At 42.9% G+C, this 23,041-nt stretch overlaps 1 protein-coding gene across 4 annotated transcripts; it reads right to left on the bottom strand.

The window, feature by feature from the left end:
* Positions 1-4,891: 4,891 nt before the first annotated feature.
* SERBP1 (SERPINE1 mRNA binding protein 1) lies at positions 4,892-21,711 on the bottom strand. Of its 4 annotated transcripts, none has more exons than XM_075097320.1 (10): positions 21,203-21,711; positions 17,849-18,011; positions 16,786-16,923; positions 16,570-16,665; positions 15,891-15,965; positions 13,386-13,563; positions 10,169-10,216; positions 7,516-7,689; positions 6,473-6,511; positions 4,892-5,292 (listed from the first exon to the last, which is right to left on the bottom strand). In XM_075097320.1, exons 1-10 carry the CDS (start codon positions 21,591-21,593, stop codon positions 5,236-5,238), a joined length of 1,359 nt encoding a protein of 452 aa, XP_074953421.1. In that variant the 5' UTR covers positions 21,594-21,711; the 3' UTR covers positions 4,892-5,235. The 4 variants fall into 4 exon arrangements, with proteins under 4 accessions (XP_074953421.1, XP_074953422.1, XP_074953423.1 ...); XM_075097321.1 differs by having other exon boundaries at positions 16,570-16,641; XM_075097322.1 differs by lacking the exon at positions 10,169-10,216.
* Positions 21,712-23,041: the final 1,330 nt, after the last annotated feature.

The following is a 23,041-nucleotide window of genomic DNA, read 5'->3' as shown; positions in this document are numbered from 1 at the left end:
CCATGTGCAAGGAGGTGCTGCAGCAGCTCTGCAAATGCAGCCTGACTCATATAGTTACCAGAAATTTAGTTTTGAGTTGTATTTTGGGATAGTATTTCAACCCTGGGACTTGTTTGCATCCTCACTGCCACATCCAAACTGGCCCAGGACCTCCACACTCAAGGTTACAGCCCTGACATGCACGTGGCTCACAGGGCAGCAGGAGAAGATGCACTTCCACATGAAAACAGCTTTGACAGCAGTCCACAAGCTATCTGTAGAGCAGCCACCCCTTTTAGGATCTTCATCCAAGTCTGACAAAGGTTAACTGTGGTCTGCTGTTAAAAGGAACCGCTGCACAAAAAAAGCACAGAAGGACCAAGGGCCATCCTGTCCCGACACTTCCCTCCTGTGCCACATCGCTGCCCTGCAAGCGCCATACACTCTCACTGAGCCAGGCAGACCGGCAGGCACTTTCTTAGGAGAAAGGAGAGAAGCACATTTTTTCCTTGCCTTCCATAAAAGAGAAATCCTGCAGTTTGTCAAGTACAAATCCCAAACACAGCTAGGCATGCTGGGCACATGCAAAGTGTTGAACTGAAAGACTGCAGTAAAATCAATCCCACCTCTGATTTACCTTCAACTCTGCCCAGTAAGGAACATGCAAGTACTACAAAGCTCCCTCACCTCACTCAGTGTTATGACCTTTGTAGCAGCGCCTCACGGGTGAAGATCTAACAGCTCAAGCACACTTACGGTAACTACAGGCACTCTCACACCCTAGGGCAGTAAACTGACACAAACTGAAGCAGCCTCAGCTCCCACAGAACTGTCCACACCTGAGTGTCAGCACTGGCCCAGCTCACCTCCTCTCTTGCAGTGCACCCCAGCAAGCCGACAGGTTTACTGCTCCCTGCCAACACAGAAGACACATCAACAGCTGTTCGACTACCCAGAGCTTGGACACTGCACACAGGTGACAGCCACATAGCACACTAAGTCCTGGCATTTATTTTCTTATTCTGAAGTTGTAATTGTTGCTGAAATATGAAAAACAAAACAACCCCAAGCCTGTAATCTCCTACTTGCTTTCTCTTTTCCAGGGAATGAAGTGGCAGTCCTGCCAACTCATCTGTCAAGCACCTGACCACAGGCAGTTCTGCATACCCTCCAGCTTGAGCCAAAGTGCATTAACCCCTGCAGCCCCGCAAGCTTCAGTCCTGGAAAAGCGGGCTTTAGGCTCACGGCCGGCCACAGCCCAGCAAAGCAGGGGCAGCCACCGCTGCACTTCACTGCTAGGAACAAACCCAAGGCCACTTTCTTAGCAACAGCTTAGAAAATGAGAACAGCTTTGTTAGTCTAAGTCCTCCTTTTGCACTGCCTTTTTTCACTGTCATGTATTTCACCTGTGAAAATAACACATGTAAGGGAGACAAACTACACCCAGACCAGTCTGTGGCAAGGCAGCAAAGCACCACCCTCCACATAGCACAAGGCCACTCACACCATCACCTACACAAAGTGCACAAGATCTTTTGCAAAGTACCAGCTCTGCCATTTTGCTTTTTGGGTCTAGCAGCTGGTTCCAAGGTTTGGTCTCCAGCCTGGTACACAGATGTCCCCCACCTGTGAAGACCAGCTTGGTGTCACTCAAAGGCAAAAACTCTTCATTCAGACTTGGGTCAGACATCCAAGGCAACTGAATGCCATTTTCATGCTCTCCATACCAAATCTGGCAACCACCCTGGCAAGAGGATTCTGGCAGAGCATCATAGACAAATCAGTACCTCAAGTCAGCTATGTACAACCAAATTAGATATCTATTGCCAAAGAAATGTATTTTTTTAAAAGGGAAAAAAAAGCAGTATTTTGTCATTCATCTATTTCTGCATATTGATCTTCAACATCAACATCAGTGTTCTGCTGTCCGTGAGCACATTTTCTCCTTGCTCTTCAATTCTCTATATAAACTGCCATGTGGAGCTTCACATAAAGTCTTACTCCAAGACCCAAATAGCATCATTAGTAGGACAACAACCAAACTTTTAACTCCTACCTGAAAGTCCCCTGGTGAGGGCAAAGAACAGGTTTCCCCTCAGTCAGGATACACCCCCCCAAGCAACAACACTGCATTTGGCTCCTCCAGCACAGTGCAGGACTTGCCGACCACTGCGTTGGGGCACTCGGTACTTACTCAAACACACCCTGAGCCTGGCCCAGAGGCTCTTACCTGGCAAAGGCAGACCAGAACAGGAGTACAAAATGAAGGTAATGTCGTCCTTGTAATGATTTTAGAAAAGAAGCAGGTTAGCAAATGCTGGAAGTGTCAGCTTTAGGCATATGTCCTGTGTTTATTAAAACAAGAGGCGTGGCTATGCAAACCAATCTCCATGGGCAGAGTCATTACAGGTAAGAGCGGTCTCAACTCCTTGAACTGCAAACGCCATATATTCACACTGACTTCTGACGTTTCAGAAGAATTTATGCCCTTTACCACACGCTAACACTTGCATTTATTTATCAGTCTTGTCTCCTCCCAGCATCAGTGGCATTCAATCTGCAAGATGAACTTTCATGCTCAAACCTTGCCGTCATTACATTCTGAAGCCAATTTGCACACATGCTTCTCTGTTTCTCTCCAACTTTTTCTGCTGACCATCTTTTTCAAATTGTTCAGATTTTAAAAGGTCTGGTCCTCTGGATTTAGCATGACAGCAAAAGTAGCAAGCAAGAGGACAGAAAATGTTACTAAAGAGCAAGCTCATTAATTAAATAAGCTACTCAGGAGACACTTTCCCAAGGCAAAGTCCGTTGCTGGCAGCAGAAGTGCCTGGGCACCATCGCCACAGGCAGACTGGACCACCTGGGGCAGAACCTAGATGAGACACTATTTAATCTAAGTGGTTTCATCTCCATGTGTTTTCATGACATTTTTAAAAGAGCATGAAAATAAACCTTTATTTCAGTTAACACCCACCAATATTAAAGATATATGTTCACAGTTTTAGTTCTTAACACAAATGGACTGAAAGAGGCAAATTTACATCTATCAGAACAGCAGACGGACCAATTTTAAGTACAAGCTGTCTTGAAAATTGTACATGTCATGCCATTTGGGAAACTGCTCTATGTTCTGAAGCAGGAGGGAAAGCTTCTGACCAAGCCTGGCTAGCAGGGCCCCAAACAACTGACTGGCTGGCCCAGAAGTCATCTGGAAAAAAAGCTGAGTGGCAACTGAAGCAGCAAATATACAGTTTGGTTAAGGGAAGGAAGGTTTATGTTACAGAGAAAGCTTTTCTGCAAGTATGTTTCTGCACATCAAGGCATTCCTTTAATTGTATTATCCAAGGTGTGCCTAACACTGAAACTGCAGCACATTCTACCAGAACACAAAGGTAGAGGGAAGAGGAACAACTCAGTGCTGGACCTCCAACAGCCCCTCCCGAGCACCTGTGTAATATCTGCTTCGAGTCAGGAGAAGCTAACCAAGAGATTTTATCATCCACTGTTTGAAAACTTGCCTCCTTCTCACAGCCTGGAACTTTAACCTATAGGTGAGTGCACTAAAAAGTCTAATCCAATGATATTAACAGTGGTTTACAACAAAAACTTTTGTAGAAAATAGTTCAGATAAAGGAAGCCAGCTAAACACCACAGTTACGGAGTTTGATATTTCATATTCAAAGGTCTCCAATACTTTTTGCCTGTCCTGTACAGCTTTTAAAAAAATAGGGTGTTACCTTTTGTTTTCTATCTACCTAGTTAAGAAACTACAAATATGTTATAAGCTGTCCAAAGCGTAAAACATTAAATAAAATGAGAAACCTGTTTCTAGTCTCCTAACAAATGTTGCAGATAAAAACCTGAAGAAACCCTCTTTATTATTCTCTCAACTCCTTTTGTGTACTGAAGTTGTAATCCTTTTCACAGGGATTAAATTAAATTTATGGCAAACTTCTACAGGAGTAGAAAGGGTTTCTTAACAGTTGCACTCTGAAAAACATTCATTTGTCAGCTAGCAATCAGATCTCGAACACCACACAAATCCAGAACAAAATTTTGACAGAGAGGTTAAGTGTTGGGGTTTTGTTTTGCATCTTTTTGTTGTATCACACACAGATTGCAATGTCCCTGTCCGAAACAGTAAAACTCCCTCCTGCCAGACCCAGCCAAGGCCTGTGGTTTCTTCTTCAGCAGACCTGCCACTGTCAGAGCAGTGCTGTTAACACATCAGGTACTGATGTACTCACAGCCACAGACTGTGCTGCTAAATTCCACGTCCCAGCCAGAGTCCAGGCAGACTACTGGAGCAACAACTACCACCTTCCCCCACCTCCCAGCTCCAACAACAGGAAAGGTTACTCCAATCTACAGGGTACCTTCTCAAGGAAAAAGCATAGGTAACTTAAAAACTTTTTTTTTTGGCCAACAAAGCATCTTGTTCTGTTGAAGGGAGGAGGAAGGAATAAAGGTAGAAAAGGGTGAGTAAAAGCTGCAATACATTAAAACAAACAAAAAAACCTGTTTAGACCAATTATCCACATGTCACTGCTGGATCAATACACAGGCATTTCACTATAAACCAGTGTGCTTTGAATCTTTTTCAAGTATCTGGTATCAATTTTATGTAAAGATTTTTGCATAAACAAACTACCCATAGATGAAAAATGACTGTTTTTCCAAGCCCCAAATTAAGCATTTAAACTAAAGTACTCCAGGAGTTAGTATTCCATACAGCACTAACACTCTGCCAAATTAAAATTTCACATATTCCAAAAGACCCTGGGCTGATAAAAATCTGCTAAACACGAACTAAGGAAACGGAAATAATGTGCAATAATTAAAACCCAGTTTGTAGTTTGAGGAAAATGTCTAGAATCCTGAATTAAAAAAACACAAATGAAGTGAAAGCTTTTAACTGGTACACACTGTTCACACCTATATTTCAAGTTTGGAAACGCATATTTTCAAGCAGCAATACAAAAAAGTATCCATGAAGAATGCATAATCTCTGAAAAAATTATGAAAACATCCCTGCTACCATTACATTTCTAGATACAAAACTGACTACCATATTGTTGCTTCTGTGTAGCGAGAGAAGTTCATTTTCAAAACAGATAAAATTCAGTCTTTAGGTGTGAATGGTATGAATGACAGTCTTTTTTTTTTTAATTTCTTAGTTGTTTAGGATCCTTAAGCATGCAAGCCTCGGAGAGGAAGGCCCGACGAGGGCAGGGTTGGCTTATGACATCCAGTTTAGGACAGAGCTGGGAAAGCCTCTGGGTCATCTACATCAGGAGCAGAAGCACTTGACTGAAAGAGAAACATCAGAAAGTTATTGCCTTCACTGGTACCAAGCCCTACTGCGTTTCTAGTTCTTCACACATTGCGAAGTCCTTCCATTTGCCAGGCAAACACGGCTCAGCTGCATGCTGAGCCGGGCACCACAGGGTATTGGCACCGCACAACTGCAGGCACACGCTGGGTTAGCCTCCCAGTGACAAGGTTAAGCCTCCGTCCCTGTGCAGACAGACTGGGCACCACTTGCACGGGGCAGCTATAGGCAGGGGTGTTCCCTGCACTCCAGATGAACAGGGGTGGGAATTCTTCCTTTTTAAAAATACTTCAACCTGAACCCTGTTCAACAGGCAAATACCGGGTTTCAAAGAACAGGCTACAGTGGAGCAAGCAGTCTAGTACTGAGCAAGTTACTAGAAGAGCAACATTTTTTTATTCCAAGGCGTAGAAAGTCTCCTATACTACTTTTTGAATCAAAGCTATCTGAAGAGCCAAATGGACCATGTTTCCACACGATTATCACAACGTTACAAGTACATCTTTTTCTCCATTCTTAAAGAGATCCCTACAGGTGGGTTTATGCTGTTCTACTAGCACATAGCTATCAATTCTTTCTGAAGGACATGACCGAAGCATTACAGAAAATACCTGTTTGTAGCACAAATTAAGTTTCAGACATTTAACTTCTCCCTGTCATAAACTAGCTGTTGATAAAAAACATTGTGCCAACCTAGCCCTAGAAATTCATACACATTAGTCAAGAATCTCCTCAGTACTTCCCTAACAGAGATTTTTTTAAAAGGCTCTGTACTACACCTAAAAATTAGTGCTACAGTGAAATGCAGAAAGTGAGTATTTTAGAGTACTTCCATGAGGAACATGGAAGAGTAGGAAGAGCCAGAATAGGGGAATTTCCTGTAAATAAATTCATTTTTCAAGACAAAGATATATGTAAACAATTTCAATAAAAGTTGTATCAACCTCTGTAGGCAAGAGTAAGATACTGCAGAAGCACCCAGGCCAGAGTTAAAAAGTAAGAGCAGGGTCTTAAACCTATAACCCTCCTATCTCCAGCTGCTCATTACACAAAAGCAGAAAGCAAGCCAAAAAAGCCAATCCGGGAGGGGAGTTACAGTCCCTGCAACAGGAGGGACTTGTTCATAGGTAACATAAAGTGCCAGCAGAGATCACCAACCTGGTTGGGTGTGTGGATCACATCAAACTCCTTAACCAACTGGAAGGAAATAAACAAAGTCAACATAAAGTAAGCTGCAGCTTTCAGTTTTTAACTACTTTATGATAGCATTCTTGAAGCAGCAAGGTACCATATTAGTGAAACAACTCAGAGCAACCACCACGACCATTTATAAGAACACTTCAAGGAACTGATAGTATTGATATCAGGAGAGAGTTTTCCAACAAATAAGCCTAAAACTTAGAGTGATTCAGTATAAATGAAAATAGTCAGTGTCCTACATGAGGCAAAAATAAGCAAGTCTGGTCTGTGTGAAGAAAGCTACACCACACAGACTGAACTCATTTTCTAGCGAGTAACAACTTGATCAGATGCATTTAAGCCAAATACATGACCCATATTAAATCACATCTTTACTGTAGCTACACTACAGTACTTCAACTTTATATGTTCTCTCTCCAACCTCATTCAATACTTAGTCCTGAGTACTTCCCTACAGCTTTAGGGCCAGAGGAAGAAAAAATTACTGCAGATTAGAAAAAAAACAGTAAGAGTCCTATTTCCACATGAAAACTCTAAATTCCTCAAATTCAAGATATAACATGCAGCCATAAAACCAGTCTTTCACCCCCAGCAGATCACAATGCAGATACATTGTCCTGACCGTGTCCAAATACAACTGCTCTAGCAGAACCAGAAGCATCTCACAGTACCTTCAGATCTGTCCATACTGAAGTAATTTTGGGGGGGTTTAGGTACAACCTTCAAGAATTGACACTTTTTTTTTCAATCCAGCCTACTCCCCACCCTCTTTTTTTTGTGTTTAATAAGAACACTGCTGAAACGTACAGCCTGTCATCCTAACAGTAACTTAGTTTGAAGTAAACCTGTAAGAACAGACGCTTTACTTGGTTTTAAGATGTGGTGTTTGTTGTCAGAGCAACTCCCTCAGACGTAAGGAAGACACCTAAAACTATCTGTATGAAAATCTTAACAACAACTACAAAGGAGTTTAGTTTCAGATGAAAGCTGTAGCTCCTTACCTTGTCAGTTCTGCCTCCACGGCTGGCCCTGCCACCACGCCCTCGGCCACCCCGTCCCCCTCTGCCACCACGTCCGGGGCGGCCGAGGTCTCCAAAGTTGATCTCCAGCTGGGATGTAATATCATTTGCTGGCTTGCGGAAGTGATGATCCATTACAGAGTCCTCAGCATGAGCCTGAAATGAGTGTTTGTCCATGAGTATGAAAAGTCACCAAAGAAACTTTTTAATCTGTAGTTGCACTCTTACCACCATGGCACACGTGTTCACATCCAAATGCACTCCCAGATTGATGACTGATTACCTTGATTGATTCAAGACAAAGGATAGTGCAGGAATTGTTAGGAATCAAGTTATACCACTTGTGCAGACGACAAAACCACATAGAGGTAATCAAATAAGCACTTGATCAGACAAACGCATTTTGCATTTCCAAGGAAGCTCTGGAGTTCCTTCAGAGGAAAGAGTTTGGCTCATCTGAGATCAAACCAACTATCACCAAGGCAATACAGCATTCTAGCATTTCTCTTCTCACTTTGTATCCTGAAAAATCTTCAGGTTCTATCAATTCATTTAATTCTTTTAAAATACTTACTTGGTAACCCATCTTTATTTTGCTCAATGAGTACTTTACAGTTTCTCATTTGCTTAGCCCTGTATAAATGTTTAAAACAAGGGAAATAGTAAGAATCCCTTACTGGTTTGTATTAGCCATAACACACAGCGAACAAGTCAAACAGTTCAAACACAGTGTTACTGAAGTAGCTAAAACAAAAATGCTGAAACAGAGAACCGGTCTCACCAATTACACTGAAATATGACTCTTGCCACCTTTGCCATGATACAACAATCTCGTACAGCTGGTTGGTTCCCAGTGAGAAACCTGAGCCTTGAGGAAGAAGGTATGGGCTGAAGAGTTACATCTAACACCATAAATGCTACTGTTCAGCACATCTGAGTATTTCAAATTATTACAGACTGAACACAAAAAGAACTAAGTGTTTTTAAATAAATTTTTCCTATTTTGCACAAATAATTTTTCTATGTAGTAAGTCAGTTTTTGGCACCTATGATACACAAAAAGTAAAACTGACCACACCAGATCAGATCAACGGTTTACTAGTCCAGCACTCTGCCTCTTACAAGGCCCAATCACCGTGTTTTGGAAACATGTCAACATGTAACTGTTCCTATAATCACCTACTTTCTGGCACAGCAGTTTTCAGTTTGCTTGTTTTTTCCTACAGAAGTGCCACATGCAAGCTTAAGCCTACTGACTGTAACTTTTCTTGTGGTGTAATTACACAATATGCTGCCTTGTTTCAAAGGCAACACATTGTGCAATTAAGCCCTATACCCTTTAATTACCATTTGTGGATCCTTCATAAGGCAGCCAATAGATACAGAGAGGTCTGCAGTCAAAAAGCTGAAAGCTGCTTTCAGGGATTCCTTGAGTCAGTCACAAGCACCATAATGTACGAGCCTTCTCCTCTGCCAATCTAATTACGCCTTTCTGTGCCCAGTTGTACATTTGGCCTCCACAACGCCCTGCAGTGGAGGGCACCACAATTTAATTAGGCATAATGAGAAATACCTCCCCATGCTGCTTTCCTTGTAACATATGCCATTGGGATGTATTCCATGTAACAATTGGTCCCCATCCCACTCCTGGTTTTATAGATTTGAATTATACACCCTTTCCGTGAGAGGTCTCTTTTCCAAACTTGGAAAGTTAGCCTAAGCAGTTATTTTTCAGAGAAAAGTCATTCCACATCGCAGCCTGACATGGCACTACTCAAATGCAAGTACAACAACCACCTGTAAACAGTACAAAACAACTTCCCTACTAAATATTTTATCTACGGTTTTGATCACTGCAGGGTACCGAGATATTCTGAACTTATCAGTAGTTGTATAACATTCTTTTGTGAGAGGTAGTATCAGTGGCTTTGTACAATAATTCTGTGCATTTCCTTCCCTACACTGTTACTGCTTAAAAAAGAAACACTAGTCTACCAAAACCATTGTATTTTCACAACATAACTTTGAACTTTTGTTTAACCACTAAAACAAATAAACAGTGAATTCTGTATATAACCTCATGATTTCTTTATCTGAAATATCTGAAGCTAATTTACAACACCAATAAAAGACGTGGCATGTTCTCCTCATACTCTTCTATCACTTCGGTGACAACAAAGACATACCGTACAAATTCCTTATTCTGATCATCTTTGGAAACATTTGTATGTATTGGCAACTCTCAGTAGCACTCTGATCTAACAACTGATAGCTTCTCGAAGGCATGGTTGCACTTACAAGTCTTGGGAAAGGCTGTCAAAAATTAAGAACAAGCTACTGACAGAAAGGGGGCCAAAGCAGATGGCGAGATATGGAAAAACAACAGCAACAAAAAATAAGAAGACTCATGATAGAAGCATTTATGATAAGATTTGAATTCAGCTCAATTAGGAGCAAAGGTACTAATTATGAAGGGTCCTATACAGTGCAGTTAGACAACAGGCATGGACAGAAGAGCTCCATATTGTATCTACTTGTATTCTCTATTTTTGTGACGACTTAATATCCAGACCTTCATTTCAGAAGGGCTTGTATCAAAACACAGGTATTACTGGTAGATATAAAGGATCAGTACCTCATTTGACTCCAGCAGACTCCCCTGCATTTCTGTCATCGCCTTTGTCTGATGAAAGTTGCATGTCCACGCCAAAGTGACAAAAGGAACAAAAGGAGAAAACAAAAGGAAGAAATGAGACTCAACTACATACAGAAACAGCAGGTAATAAGGTCACATGAACTTGCCGGATAAAGATGTCACTGAGCACATGAAGCAGCAAAAGGATGAGATCAACAGCTGTGCAAGCATCCAGAAAGACTTGAGGATGGACTATACCACAGGCGTGGAGACAAGAGAACTCTCAGACACCGAAAACATTTAACACAAGCTGCTGGAAACTCTAGTAGAGACCATGCATGCAGGCTGATCTCTAGCACCTCAATACGTCAGGCACACTGCATACAGAACTAGACAGATAAGAAGGTGGGAAGTTTAAAATTACTGTTAATGAGAAGATTTCTGCACAGCCTCGATTCAAGCATCATTCCTCCCAATTTTGAGAAGATGAACTATTATTTTCCAAAACGTATTTCTCAGTCTCCCATTGCAACCTCCTCTAAGGAAGTTGATTAGATTAGCAAGAAGCTTTGAATGTACAGGAAAGAGGCATGGCACAGCACAGCAGATACATAGAGTAGGACCTGATCTACTAGTGTTATCAATCTTTCCACGAAACTTGCATCCAATTTTTTTAAAACAAATTTTAAGATCTCTCCACAATGTAACTCCTTCCCGTTTTTTGTTCAGCTGCACCAGTAGAACTTAAAAAGACTCAAACCACTAAACCAGCTGCAGAAAAGGAAAAATGAGGATCTCTTTTATGGCATAATCCAATCTCCTGGAAAGAGTCTCATTAGACTAGGGCTGCCAATACACATGGATTTCATATTAAACCAGCAAGAATCAGAGAGGGTATTAAGAGCTCATTTTACACAAAGTATCACTTTCTAGTAACTGCACAGCAAACTTGAACAAGAGGGAAGACCTCAGATAGGGTCAAGCGTTTCACCCCTCAGAGAAGAGCACAAGCAGTAGCAGGAAGACAGTCTTTCACAAGACTAAGGCAGATGGAAGAGTCCTAAAGCCTCATAGTCCCTTTTCCCACAGACTCCTATGGCATTCTCCCAGTAGTTCTCAAGCTACAGGAATGAGGGTGGTCAACACACTTCACTGCAAGTTTCTGAGAAAATCTACTGGGGCACATTGGGATTTTTCAGCCGTAGCAGTACTGAAGATTTGGGGCTGAAACCTAGAATTTACATATAAAGCAAAGTCACTTCCACACATCAGCTCCCTTCTTACGAGTAAGAATCACAGAAACCTTACATCAACCTTAATTTCATGACTCATAAGTACGTCCAAGAGCTCCAACAGGAAAAGAACAGCAGGTGATTAGTAGGTTTTGTTCATAACTTCTAAATATTCCACCTTCTAAACCTGCTCACAAAGAAGCCACAGTGAAGCCTTTCTTAATGCCTGTATTATAGAGCTGTTCTGCTATAATACTTCACAAAATACCCCCATGCTGCTTTCCAAGGGATCAGTGAACAAGTGAAATGGGGAAGAGACGTCTGCTGGACATACAATAAAAGCAGGCTAAAGGCATCTAGATTTTAAGGCAATCTCACTTCTGTGCTTACAGAGCAAGGAGCTGTTAACTTCTTATGTAATAGTGTTAAAAATATGACTCATTTCTTTGAAGAGAAATTAACTGAATACACCTCTCAGATAGAACAATCTACCAACTCTGTCAGTTCTTCCATGAACGTAATTTAATTATTCTCCTTGGTTTTGTTTGGGTTTTTCTGAGTTAACCACTGATTCATTTTTCAAATGGAAAATACAGTATGGATTTTTCTAGCTTGTAAATTACTCAAGAGTGCCACCACCTTATTATACTATCATACATGGAGATGTGTTAAAAAAAGTCTGTCTTTAACTGACTAAATGTCAAATCTGCTTTGGAGACCGGGACTGGGGGGACTTGCAGGACTATAGTTTTCATTAATCTTGAAGTACATAAATACTTCTGTTTAAATCTACTCTTAACATACAGCAACATTAAGCCTAACTCAGTTTCCCTTTTCAACATAAGCCAAAGAAAGTGGTATTTAATGAACGCTTCAAACACTGAACAGCTTAAGGTAAACAAGAAGATACACAATCATTTAAAGAACGACCTTACACAGCAAGAAAAGAAAATAGCATGACTAACAAAAAGTCAAACTCATTCCACATTCAATGAGATTAGAAATGCAGTTTTCACTGGAAAGTACTGAATAGTGCCTCCCCATTTGTATTATGTCCCCAGCTTACAAGAAAAAACTGACAAGGTATGAAAAAGCAGAAATACGTACTCTAAGACCAAACAGCATATTCCATACTATTTAGTTACATCAAACGGAGTCAGAACCATCTGGTATACAAAATTGCAGGACACGGATTAACAATGGACCACTCAAGATATTACAGTGTTAAAAACAAAGATTAATGCAGCCCTGCATTAGAAAACAGAGCTCTCAGCACTTCCCTTCCTTCTGAAGTGAAAGAGTATGTCTCTCCTTGCCACTCTCACTATCTTGGAGCAGAATAATTAAAATTTTGCAGTGAATGAGGTGAGTATGCTTGAGAAACTACAGTTTTAAAATAATTCTACAGCAACTGTGTTGAACATCACTGAAGCATACAAGTGTATGTCACCTGGTTTCCCAAAAGGTTCAAGGGCATCGTCTGTATAATACTACAAAATGAGAAGATACCTACGTCACAAACTTAAGACATACCGTTTAGGTATTAATGTGTCTGAGGCATGACCGGTATTTCTTTAATCTTACATCATGTTTAGCAAGCACCATAAATCTGTGTACCGCATAAAAAGCAAACAAATTAATTTTATACCAACAAACTTTCTGAAACACTCACCAAGAGACAGTCCTTACAAGGTTACCTGCCCAGATGCAGCAGTATTTGCCTTATCTCTAGATTATATCACAGTATACACCAACCTAAGGGTACAGATCAACTGCTAAAACTAACCACAGTAAGAATGGCTACTTATGCTACCGCATAACTTGATTTTATTATAAAGATACATTGTTCCCACTTTATAAAATTTCAGCTACAGGTCAGCACCTCAAAGAATGAAGCTTCCACTCCAAGAAGTGCATATCAATAGAAAAACCTGGATCACAGGAATACAATCTGGATACTAGCAAATACGGAAAAATCACTTTACCTCCTCGCTCTTTGACTTGTGAAGAACAAATCCTTTTTTCCATTGCCCATCAGCACCCTCATTTGGTTTACGGATGTTGAACTCAACTTTTGCACGATCCTTACTTTGAATAGCTTTCCACTCATCCAGGGTCATTTCCTTAGGGCCTTCTTCCTTAACTTCTTCAACCTCATTTTCTCTGTAGTAAATTCATGGATATTATGATAATGACTTAGAACTCACATTCTAGATACAACAAATTCAAGACCAGTTGTTAATCGGCGCCAGATTAAAAAAAGTTTGTCACGTATTTAGCAGTTAAGAGGTACATATAAAAACCCCTCACTTCCACCACTCAGAAAGCACACGGAAACTTTAGCCAGACCATGCAAAAAAAAAATCACGCCAGACATCTTTAAGCAACTGAATAGTGAGCACAGCACAGCCAGTGTTAAAATTTAAAATTAACACTGACCCATGCCATATATTCTCCATCTTAACGATAATTTTCTTTACAAATATAAAAGCCTAAATTCTGCAATGGACTTGGAGGCTTCCCCCCCCGCCCCCTTTTTGAGATACCTCTCTCCCAAAGCTTCAAGTCAAGTCAGTAAAAGCGAGCTCGTTCTTACCACAATTTTCAAGCTTGTTAGCGTTTAAAAGCCAGAACTTAATCAGCTCTGGGTAGTCTGCTTCCTTTATTGGACCAAAGACAATTATTAATTTCCCAGTTAACTGACATAGCTTTTACTTTCAGCTAACTTGAAAAAACAAGAGCATACAACTTAGTTACTCGTGTGACATAACACCTCATTGTAAATCTTTGGTGCCTCTACCTACTGCCAAAGAGCTATTTTTAAGTAAAACACACAATCACTATGCTCAATGACAGATCATGTTCCAGCCACACAGGCAGTCAATCCTCTAGTCATTCTTCAGTGTGCTTATGCAACTAAATTTCCAATTTATAGAAAAACTAGTGCCTTGTATGTGGAGCAAGAAGATCATGAGTGCCTCAATGTAAAATATCTTCAATTTGTAGTCATTATTTTTGATGTAATAATGCAGAGGTTTTAGATTAAATTCACTTTATTTCAGTTTTTTTTCTCATTCCATAGGACAGAATGATTTTTGACATGGTATATATTCAGAAGCCTTTTTTTGTTCAAGGCAAAGATACTACCCCTCAGCATTCTGCAAATTTTAGTGCAGTAAAACATCCTCCAGTTCTGCCAAAACATTTAGGTTAGAGGTCCACACCAAACTAGCCAACCTAAAGACTAAGGCATGTAAAGATGCTTTTCTGTAAAGAAAATTGATGGATTACAACAGATGTGTTATGCTTGAAACTGAGTACACATTTTCTGTAGATCTGAGGAAGCAAAACCAGATACAAATAGCCTGCAGAATCTTGCAGATAACCTGTTTGCACATGGATGGGTCAGTATCTGGTCAAGCACAAGGACACTGCTACTAATAAAGGTCCACGAAATACTGCAGACGAAACAAATATATCCAGATTTCCACAGATAATTTTAAGGACTAGCTAGCTTGCATTTTCCGACCAATGCTCAAGCTGTAATTCCTTAAAAATTCTCATACTGTATACAAGCTGACCTTAACCCTGGACCACCACAACCTCAGAGAAGTAATAGCATTTAGTCTTTTTTTAGTTAAACTAAATCCATTTCTTATTCTCTATGCAGTAATTGTACCCTCTTTACCACTAGCCAAAGTTACTGATGAGGAAATCAAGCTATAGCAAACTCCACATTAGAAATCTCAGGCAAACAACTATTTCAAAATTCTATCTTATCTAGTTGCCATTTTCTTTTGAGTTTACTATAAAGCACATTCCTTATTAAAATAACATTTTATTGTACTATGCTACCATAAAAATTTTTATCACTTTTTTTACATCAACTCTAAGTATTATTACTGCTCATTCTGCTTCTCTAGTTACTCTATTTCATGCATCCAGTCACTGGTTTCTTCTGTAACAGTGTCCAAGTGAAATAAGAAGCAATCAAGTTAACTACTTTGAAAATTGCCTGCACACCCAGGAGCATTTAAGAGATATAACCTTTCTTCTACAGGCTAGTCACACAGTCCCAGCAGCTGCTTTGAAAAAACTAGGTTTAAAAAAAGTTGCCTTCCACTGGCAGAAGAACTCTTTGTCCCTTTTGTTCAGTGGTTCTACCAAGTTACAAGCACAGATGCTTTTGGATTTGGTCCTTGGGAGCTGCAATCCCAAGACCCTAGGTGTGTCTGAACTGATTATTAACAACTAAATCTGAAAGCAACCTAAGAGCCTGTGTGACACTATGAAGTTTCAAGATCACAATTTTTAGACATGCAGTTTTTAAAGAGATAGTCTTTCAACAGCACTGTGGATAATTTCGTATCTACTGAAGAAAATAAAATCCAAATTTGGCAAAACAGAAGTAGGAATAAATATCAGAGGTTAAAGGTGAAGTAATACTACCTTTGAAGCAACCAAAGAACATTAAGAGGGGTAGTACTCACTTATTTTCAGAATCAGCAGGCGGATGTTCCTCTCCCTCTGGCGTTTCCTCAGTTACAGCTGACTGATCCAATTCACTGCAATTACATAATGTTGGGAGTTTTGTTTTTTAGCCGTTCATCCCTATTTAAAGCTACATAAGATTAATGACTAAGTTCTATAGTGGATTTACACAACCCACTCTAAGAACAACTATTTCATTAAGAATTGGTGCTCTCCATGCCTTCTAAATTCTATGCTTTCCACCTTCCCAATGGTTTTCCCCAACACTTACTAGCACCCATTCTGAAAGCCTCCCACCATACCTTGAAACACAAAATGCATCTGGGTATTAAAAATACTGTTTTCAACGTAATACTTGTAAAAAAGCATGCTTAACCTCATTGAGGCTCTTAAAATTAAGTTTTTATATTTTTAGTATAAGAATTGTTAAAAAACCAGCACAAGACCTCCCCCATACCAAACTTCCCCAAAATTCTGGTTTTAACAGTGAAGCCATCTCTTATGTTACAAGAGATCACTAAATTTCTAAATTCTGCTAAGGCTGCCTTAATAGGTCAGCAAAAATTATCAAAATCAAAGACAACAAAAGCAGCTAAATCTTTACATTTTGCAAGCTGTAAGAATTAGGATTTATTAACATTATGCTAATAGTTCTCCAAGCAATTACAGACTACTAACGTTAGTTCGTCTTTGACGGTTCCCCAGTTGTGTGATCCACTGCCACCACGCTTGTCCTCATGCTTTAGGCCGCTGAAATGTGAATGTGAAACAGAACTAACAAAACTGAGTTAACATTATAGTGTCCAGATATAGAAATTCAAAGGCAAATTTTAAAATGTGGTTTAATTGCAAAGAATAGTAAAATAAAAACAATAGAAAAAGTTAAAGACTTACGATCTATCGCTGCCACTATGTCTGTCAAATTCACGTTTGCCACGAGAGTCAAATCCATCTCCTCTGCCCATTCCACGTCCACGTCCACGTCCTCTTCCAAGTCCACCACGTCCACGCATAGGTCGGTCAAGAATGGGTCTGGCACAGAACAGTCAAACTTGAATATTTCACCTCCAAAATTTTACAGCATTGTTTTTAAGGTTTTCTTTTCATCTTTTGAGACTCTTGTTCACTTTTCCTTTCATAAGTACTGTTTGGAACTGTGTTGAGGCTCTAATTTCAATGCCAAATGATTACGCTGAAAAAACCCAAATATATAATGCTTGCATTTTAGGATCTGGAAACAAATGCTCAGAAGGATTACCATTCATTTGCATCTTCTGGCACTAAATTCCAAAATTTAGTGCTTGTATTGTGTTACATCACTAGCTGACAGTGCAATTTCAATTTAACTCATGTTCAACCAACTTACTTTTTAAAAGGATTTTAACTTTGGCTAGTAGAATTTTGATATTTGAACACTGCTTTCAGAGCACTTGAATTCTGGAGGCCACATGGTACTCGAGACACTTTAAAACTTGCCTAGCCACCGTAAGATGGCTTCCCCAATTCCAGGCCTGAAGTCACTGCAGCCAAGGTACAAACACCTACACGGCCTAACTTTTATTGGCTTGAAGTCAGCTGCATGGATTTAAGCAACAGTTGTAACAGCAAACAAATCCCAACCTGCAGGCAACTACACTTGAGCTCCTCTCCTTACCCATCTCCTATAGATTTAGAAAGATATTTTATTGATTTAAACCGTATTTTCAGTTAAACCAATGGAACCGTTCCTGTTAGATCACCGCCAGTCTATAATTTGAGCCAAGTCTGTAAACAAAATCATGGAAAAGGAAGGAAAAGTGTTATATTCCACATGACGTGCGCTTCTAGTGACTGACAAAATTTAATTCTATCATTCTAATTTTGATTCAATCAGCTTTTTTTAAACTTAGTAGCAGAAGGCAGGAAAGCCCCTTCTTATCAGAACTGGGAAAACTGTCAGGCAAGACAAAATTCTTACTTGTCAACAGAAAATTCTCCTCCTTCGCCTTTCTCATCAGCAGGTTTGTCAAAGCGGCGCTCACGAGGAGGTCGTCTCTCCGGTCTCCTGTCAATAGGCTTGCCTTCACCCTGCTGTTGCTGCTGCTGCTGCTGATCAGGCCTTCTGCCAATCCGTCTTATCCCTGAAACATTAGGCGAAACACATCAACGGAATGTGGAGCTGCTCTAGGAGAGATACTGACTCTAACACCATAAAACAATATCTAAAGTAAGCTGCAATTAAAGTTTTTTCTTCTAGCCTTGTGACTAAGTAATCTGAGAAACTATACCTTTATAAAAAAGTCACTGTAGATCATTTGACTCTTCTTATTCACATTTTTACGCAGCATTTCAATCAAATTGTATTTTGTACAAGTGTACACTCTTACAATAGTGTAGGAAACAAAACCTGTCGGAGCACACAATACATTAGCAATCCATGTTAAAATGATAGGTTCAACTTTCAAAGAAGGATCAAGGTAAGCAAGATTTTTTTTTTTCCTCTGAAAGGTGCTTTTCAGGTAAAACAAGTGGTTTTTATCTTGATGCGCACCAAACTGAAGTCAGCATTGCCATGATGACAGCCACCCTCCTTCATCCCACTGTGCTCTTTTTGGAAACTTTTTTGGAGAGCAGTACACACTCAGCCCTGGGTCGCTCTCCCCCAAGGGCCACCCTCACCCAGACAGGTGCCACTTGCAGCCCAACGAGCAGGCAGCCCAGTACAGTACGTACTGGTCAATGACTAAACATGCATTCATCCACGCCAGTCCTCACAGTCCAATACACGCTCCCTGACAAAGACTCACCTCGTCGTGCACTTAAAATAGCTTAAGAATACACTGTGCCACTCAACTGGCTTGCATTCTTCCCTCCCTCTCTATGCCTTCCGAAAATTGGTTTTTTTGTTTTTTTTTTTTTTTAAAGTAATAACTCCCCATGGGCATCATCATCTTCACCAAGACATCTGAGTGATCTTAAATATAGGGCTTTTTCCCCCCCACTCATCTGAAAGGCCCATTTACTCTTCTTTAGAAAGATCGACAAACACATTACTCCTTTGTTATATTACTTTCTTGCCAAAATATTTAGGGAAAAACCACTAAGCAAACCACCAAGGCTGCCTTAAGACTTGTGTACTGAACCATCTTTTACATTAAAAGCTGCCAATTTTTAAGAAAATTTAGAGAATAAGTTCCTGCCTAACAATGTCATGTTTGGGTGGGGCTAAAGAAGTTACAGTTGTAATGATATGCAAGCCAACACACCCAAATGAACAATGTATTCCTTACCTTGCAAGCGGTACTTAACACAAAGTTTGCATGACATACATTGCTTGCTAAGTAATTCTTACTCCCTGAGGAAACACAGGGGTTAAACTCACTAACATTTACTTTGAAAAGGACTTTCAAACTAAGGAGGACCATTTCATTTTAAGAGGTAAAGCTCAGCAAGGAAAGCAAAGAGGCCACTGTCACACAGGAGGTATGCTGCAGAACTGGAATGAATAATCCATGTCTTTTGAATTTCGAGTTCCAACATCCTGCACTCAGAAAAACCTGGTTTTCTCTGCTGAAACCTAACCAAAAATACAAGCTGCTACTTTTTCTTAGTATCACAAAGCTTTGAACTGCTAATTCACCAGTCAAATAATCTGCACCTCTACACAGTAGTGGAATAGTTTCAAACTGCAGTACATTCACACAAGATACAAGCCCCATCAATTCTGTGCCATTCAACACCTTTAATGTTAGAACTACTCTCCCACACAAAAAATAGAAACTTTCAAACTGGAAAGTCACTTTGTTTACTACAGTGCTCCATACACAGTGCTGCAAAAGCAGGCCTGACTTTCTCTGTTTCGCTACTGTAATAAGCCATGAAATACCTTTTTCATAGTGCTTGTTCCTGAAAATGAATGTGAAAGCCAGGAGGTAAACATTGACTGCTAGCCCTACCAAAACCCCTCTGCGTTCTCCTGCGTTGGCCAAAGTTGCTGCCCATGTTTCAGGTTTCCCTCATGCAGGACAAAACCATAACTCTGTATCTGACTAATATTTCCAGAGGACACTGGCTTAGTAAATTGCCACTCGGGACAAATTACTGCATTCCTCACAGGGAAAACGATTTCAAGCTTTAAAATACAAAAGATCCATAAGCAAAGCTTGTCACAAGGTATTTTCAAGTAACATCTAAGAGGCCCACCTTCTAAAACAACCAATATATTAAAGCTTCCTCTTTCTTGAAAAGCCTAAAACGTGGTGGAGACTCATTTTGCAGCATGCATTGGAGTAAACGCTGAAGTATTAAGATGCTTTCATATAGCACTGCGCTCTTCCGAACTGTCTGTGTTTCTGAAAAGATCGCTTAAGAATTAAACTGCAGTTAGCAAGTTATTTCCTCACCCACACGCCAACTGCCATCACCACACTTTGACATATTTCAAGGATTCCAATTTAATCAGAGTTCTGACCAATTCGACGTGCACTATAGTCCGCACGCGGTGCAACTGCCTCGACGGGACAACATGCGTGCCCATCATCTACCCCTCTTCACGCAGGGCTGTGTCCTACTACCCACTTTGCACACAGCATATTCATTTAACCTGCTTATGCTTTGATTTCTTTTTTTCAACAAAGTTTCCCGTGTGGGACGTTTTATGGGTTTACACAAACGCGACTGAGAATTCACATAAGCTATTATTAAAATACATACATGAATCCTACCAACGCCATTCCCTCGAAAAAATTACCCAAGTGACTTCTGAAGAGCCCAGGGACTGGCAGATAGCCTGTCAGATACGTCAGGCCACACGAAACACTACCGAAGATTAGGAATTTTCAATTTCACGCCACTCTTCTCCCGCGGGGAGTCCCCCTCCGAGCCCCGCCACAGCAGACGTTTCGGCGGGGAGGCAGCACCCGGGCACCCCACGCACACGCCTCCATTTTGCGCGGGCCGGGCCGTGGGGACACACCGCCCGCCCGCGGCCACGTGCGGCCGGGCTGCACGGCCGCCGCTCCTCCCGGAGCTCCAGCTGCCGGGGACCGCCGCCGCCACCGGGCCCCGCGACCGGGAAGGTACCCTGGGCGGCCCCCGCCGGCCCCACCATGCGCTCCCCCACGTGGGTGCAAGGCCGCCGCGGGCTCGGCTCGGCCCGCCCTGCCCGGGGCCCCTCGCGCCGCGCTCCGGCGCCTTCCCGCCGCCACCGCCTTTGTGCGCGGCGGGACGCGGCCCCCGCGGGGCGAGGGGCGGCCCCTCGGCGGGGCCGGGCCCGGCTGCGCCGCGGCGCTCGGCTCCCTCCCCCGCCGCAGCCCCCCGCGGCCCCGCTCACCCTCCTTCCGCAGCGGCGCGCCGGGCTGGCCACTGCCCTCCTCACGGCGGTCGCCGGCGCCCCCGGCGGAGGCGGCGAAGGGGGGCAGCGGGTTCTTGCGCTCCTTCTGGGACTCCCTGCGCAGCTGCTTGGCGGCGCTGCCAGGGCCGCTGCCGCCGGCGCCCGCCTGGCCCGGGCCGCCGCCGCCGGCCCCACCAGAGGAGTTGGTCTGGGCGCCCGCCGGGCCGCCGCGGGCCCCGCCGCCCCCCTGGCTCCCGCCGCCGCCGCCGCTCTCTTTCCTCCGGGTCTCGGCCGCCCGCAGCACCTCGAAGGGGTCGGACTCGTCATCAAAGAGCTGGTCGAAGCGGTTTGTGACGACGCAGCCGAAGCCCTCCTGCAGGTGTCCGGGCATGATGGGCCCCCGTCGGCGGGATCCTCCTCCGATGCTGCCGGGCCCCCGCGCCCTGCTCGCTGCCGCACAAGATGGCCGGCTCCGAAGAGACCCGCTTCTCTTCCGGCGCCGAGCACATCCGGGCACCTCACCCCACGCGGGGCACGACGGGAACGGCAGGCGGCCCGCTCCCGCCGCCGCCCGCGCCCGCCCGGCGAACTACAACTCCAGGCATGCCCCGCGCCGCCATTGTGCGGGCGGGCGGGCGGGCGGGCGGGGCGGGGGGCGGGAGGCCTCCCGCCGCCATCGCCGCCGCCACCGCCCCAGGCGGGGCTGGGAGGGCAATGGAGCGGAGCGGCGGTGGGCCCGCTCGGTGTGGGTGGGCACGGCGGCCTCTCACGGACCCCCTGGGGGCGACCACCCAGGGCCCCGGGGTGACCCGGGGGTGCCAGGAGCCCTGGAAGGGGTTTTGCCGGCGGCGGTGACATCAGTCCTGACGCGATGAGCCGCTTTTTTAAGGGTCTTTCTTAACCCTAGGCGTGTGTGGCTGGTGCAGGCGCCATTCGCCCCGGTCCCAGCCCGCTCGGAACAGGCCGGAGGCTTCCCTCGGCTGGAGAAGCCGGTCACCTCGAGGGTCTGTAGAGGGCAACAAAAAGTGGAAAAAAATATCTATTGACCTCTTTTTTTAACAAATTCCACCGTTAAAGCGTACCAAGCCGCGGGAGTATGTGTAGAGTCTGCTTAAGGATTAAATAATGCACGCTTGGCCGCAACAAAGTTACAGTTTTTAATTAGCTGTGGAGACACTTTAAGAGCACACTGATACGCCTGAGCGAAGGCATGACGCGGTCACGGATTTATGCTACCATCCTTGCATCCATCCCGGTAAATGCACTAATACAAGAAACTACTGAATACCTCACTCTGTCCTGCTTCACCATCCTGTTGCCTTATAAAAATGGGTTTAAAAAAACTCTGAAGAGTATGGAATCACAGACATTTTGGGTTTCCCAGCTCGGGCCTTCGCAGGCAGCTGTGGGACAGCCACAAGCGATCCAGCGCTGTGCTCTGACTCCGCAGAGTTTGTCCACTGTCATGGTCAACACTCGACCCGCCATCGGATCCAGTGCAGACTCAAGGAGAAACACCCTGTTGAAGGTTAGAAAGGTAATAGTGCCACGGTGTTTGATTTGAAAGCAAAATTGTTCTTACATTGTGGTAGTGAAGATCATTACCGTGAGTGCTCGAAGTACCCCGCATACAGAGGCTGGGCAAGCGCAAGCGTGGACACAGTCCTTCTGATGAGGGATCGAGTTAATGCAGGACACGTTTCTCTGCTGAGGATCCAGAGCGGTTTTGCATTCAAAACCTGTGAATCTGACACTTCTCACTAACATTAAGTTGCTTTTTAAAGCATGACACTGAGAAAAATGTACGTGTCAATGAAGGCAGCTTCAGTAACAGCAGTT

The sequence above is a fragment of the Phalacrocorax aristotelis genome, chromosome 6 (assembly GCF_949628215.1).
Source record: "Phalacrocorax aristotelis chromosome 6, bGulAri2.1, whole genome shotgun sequence".
Lineage (NCBI taxonomy): Eukaryota > Metazoa > Chordata > Aves > Suliformes > Phalacrocoracidae > Phalacrocorax > Phalacrocorax aristotelis.
The sequence above is the reverse complement of the archived record's forward strand: the minus strand, read 5'-3'. Positions and strand labels throughout refer to the sequence as shown.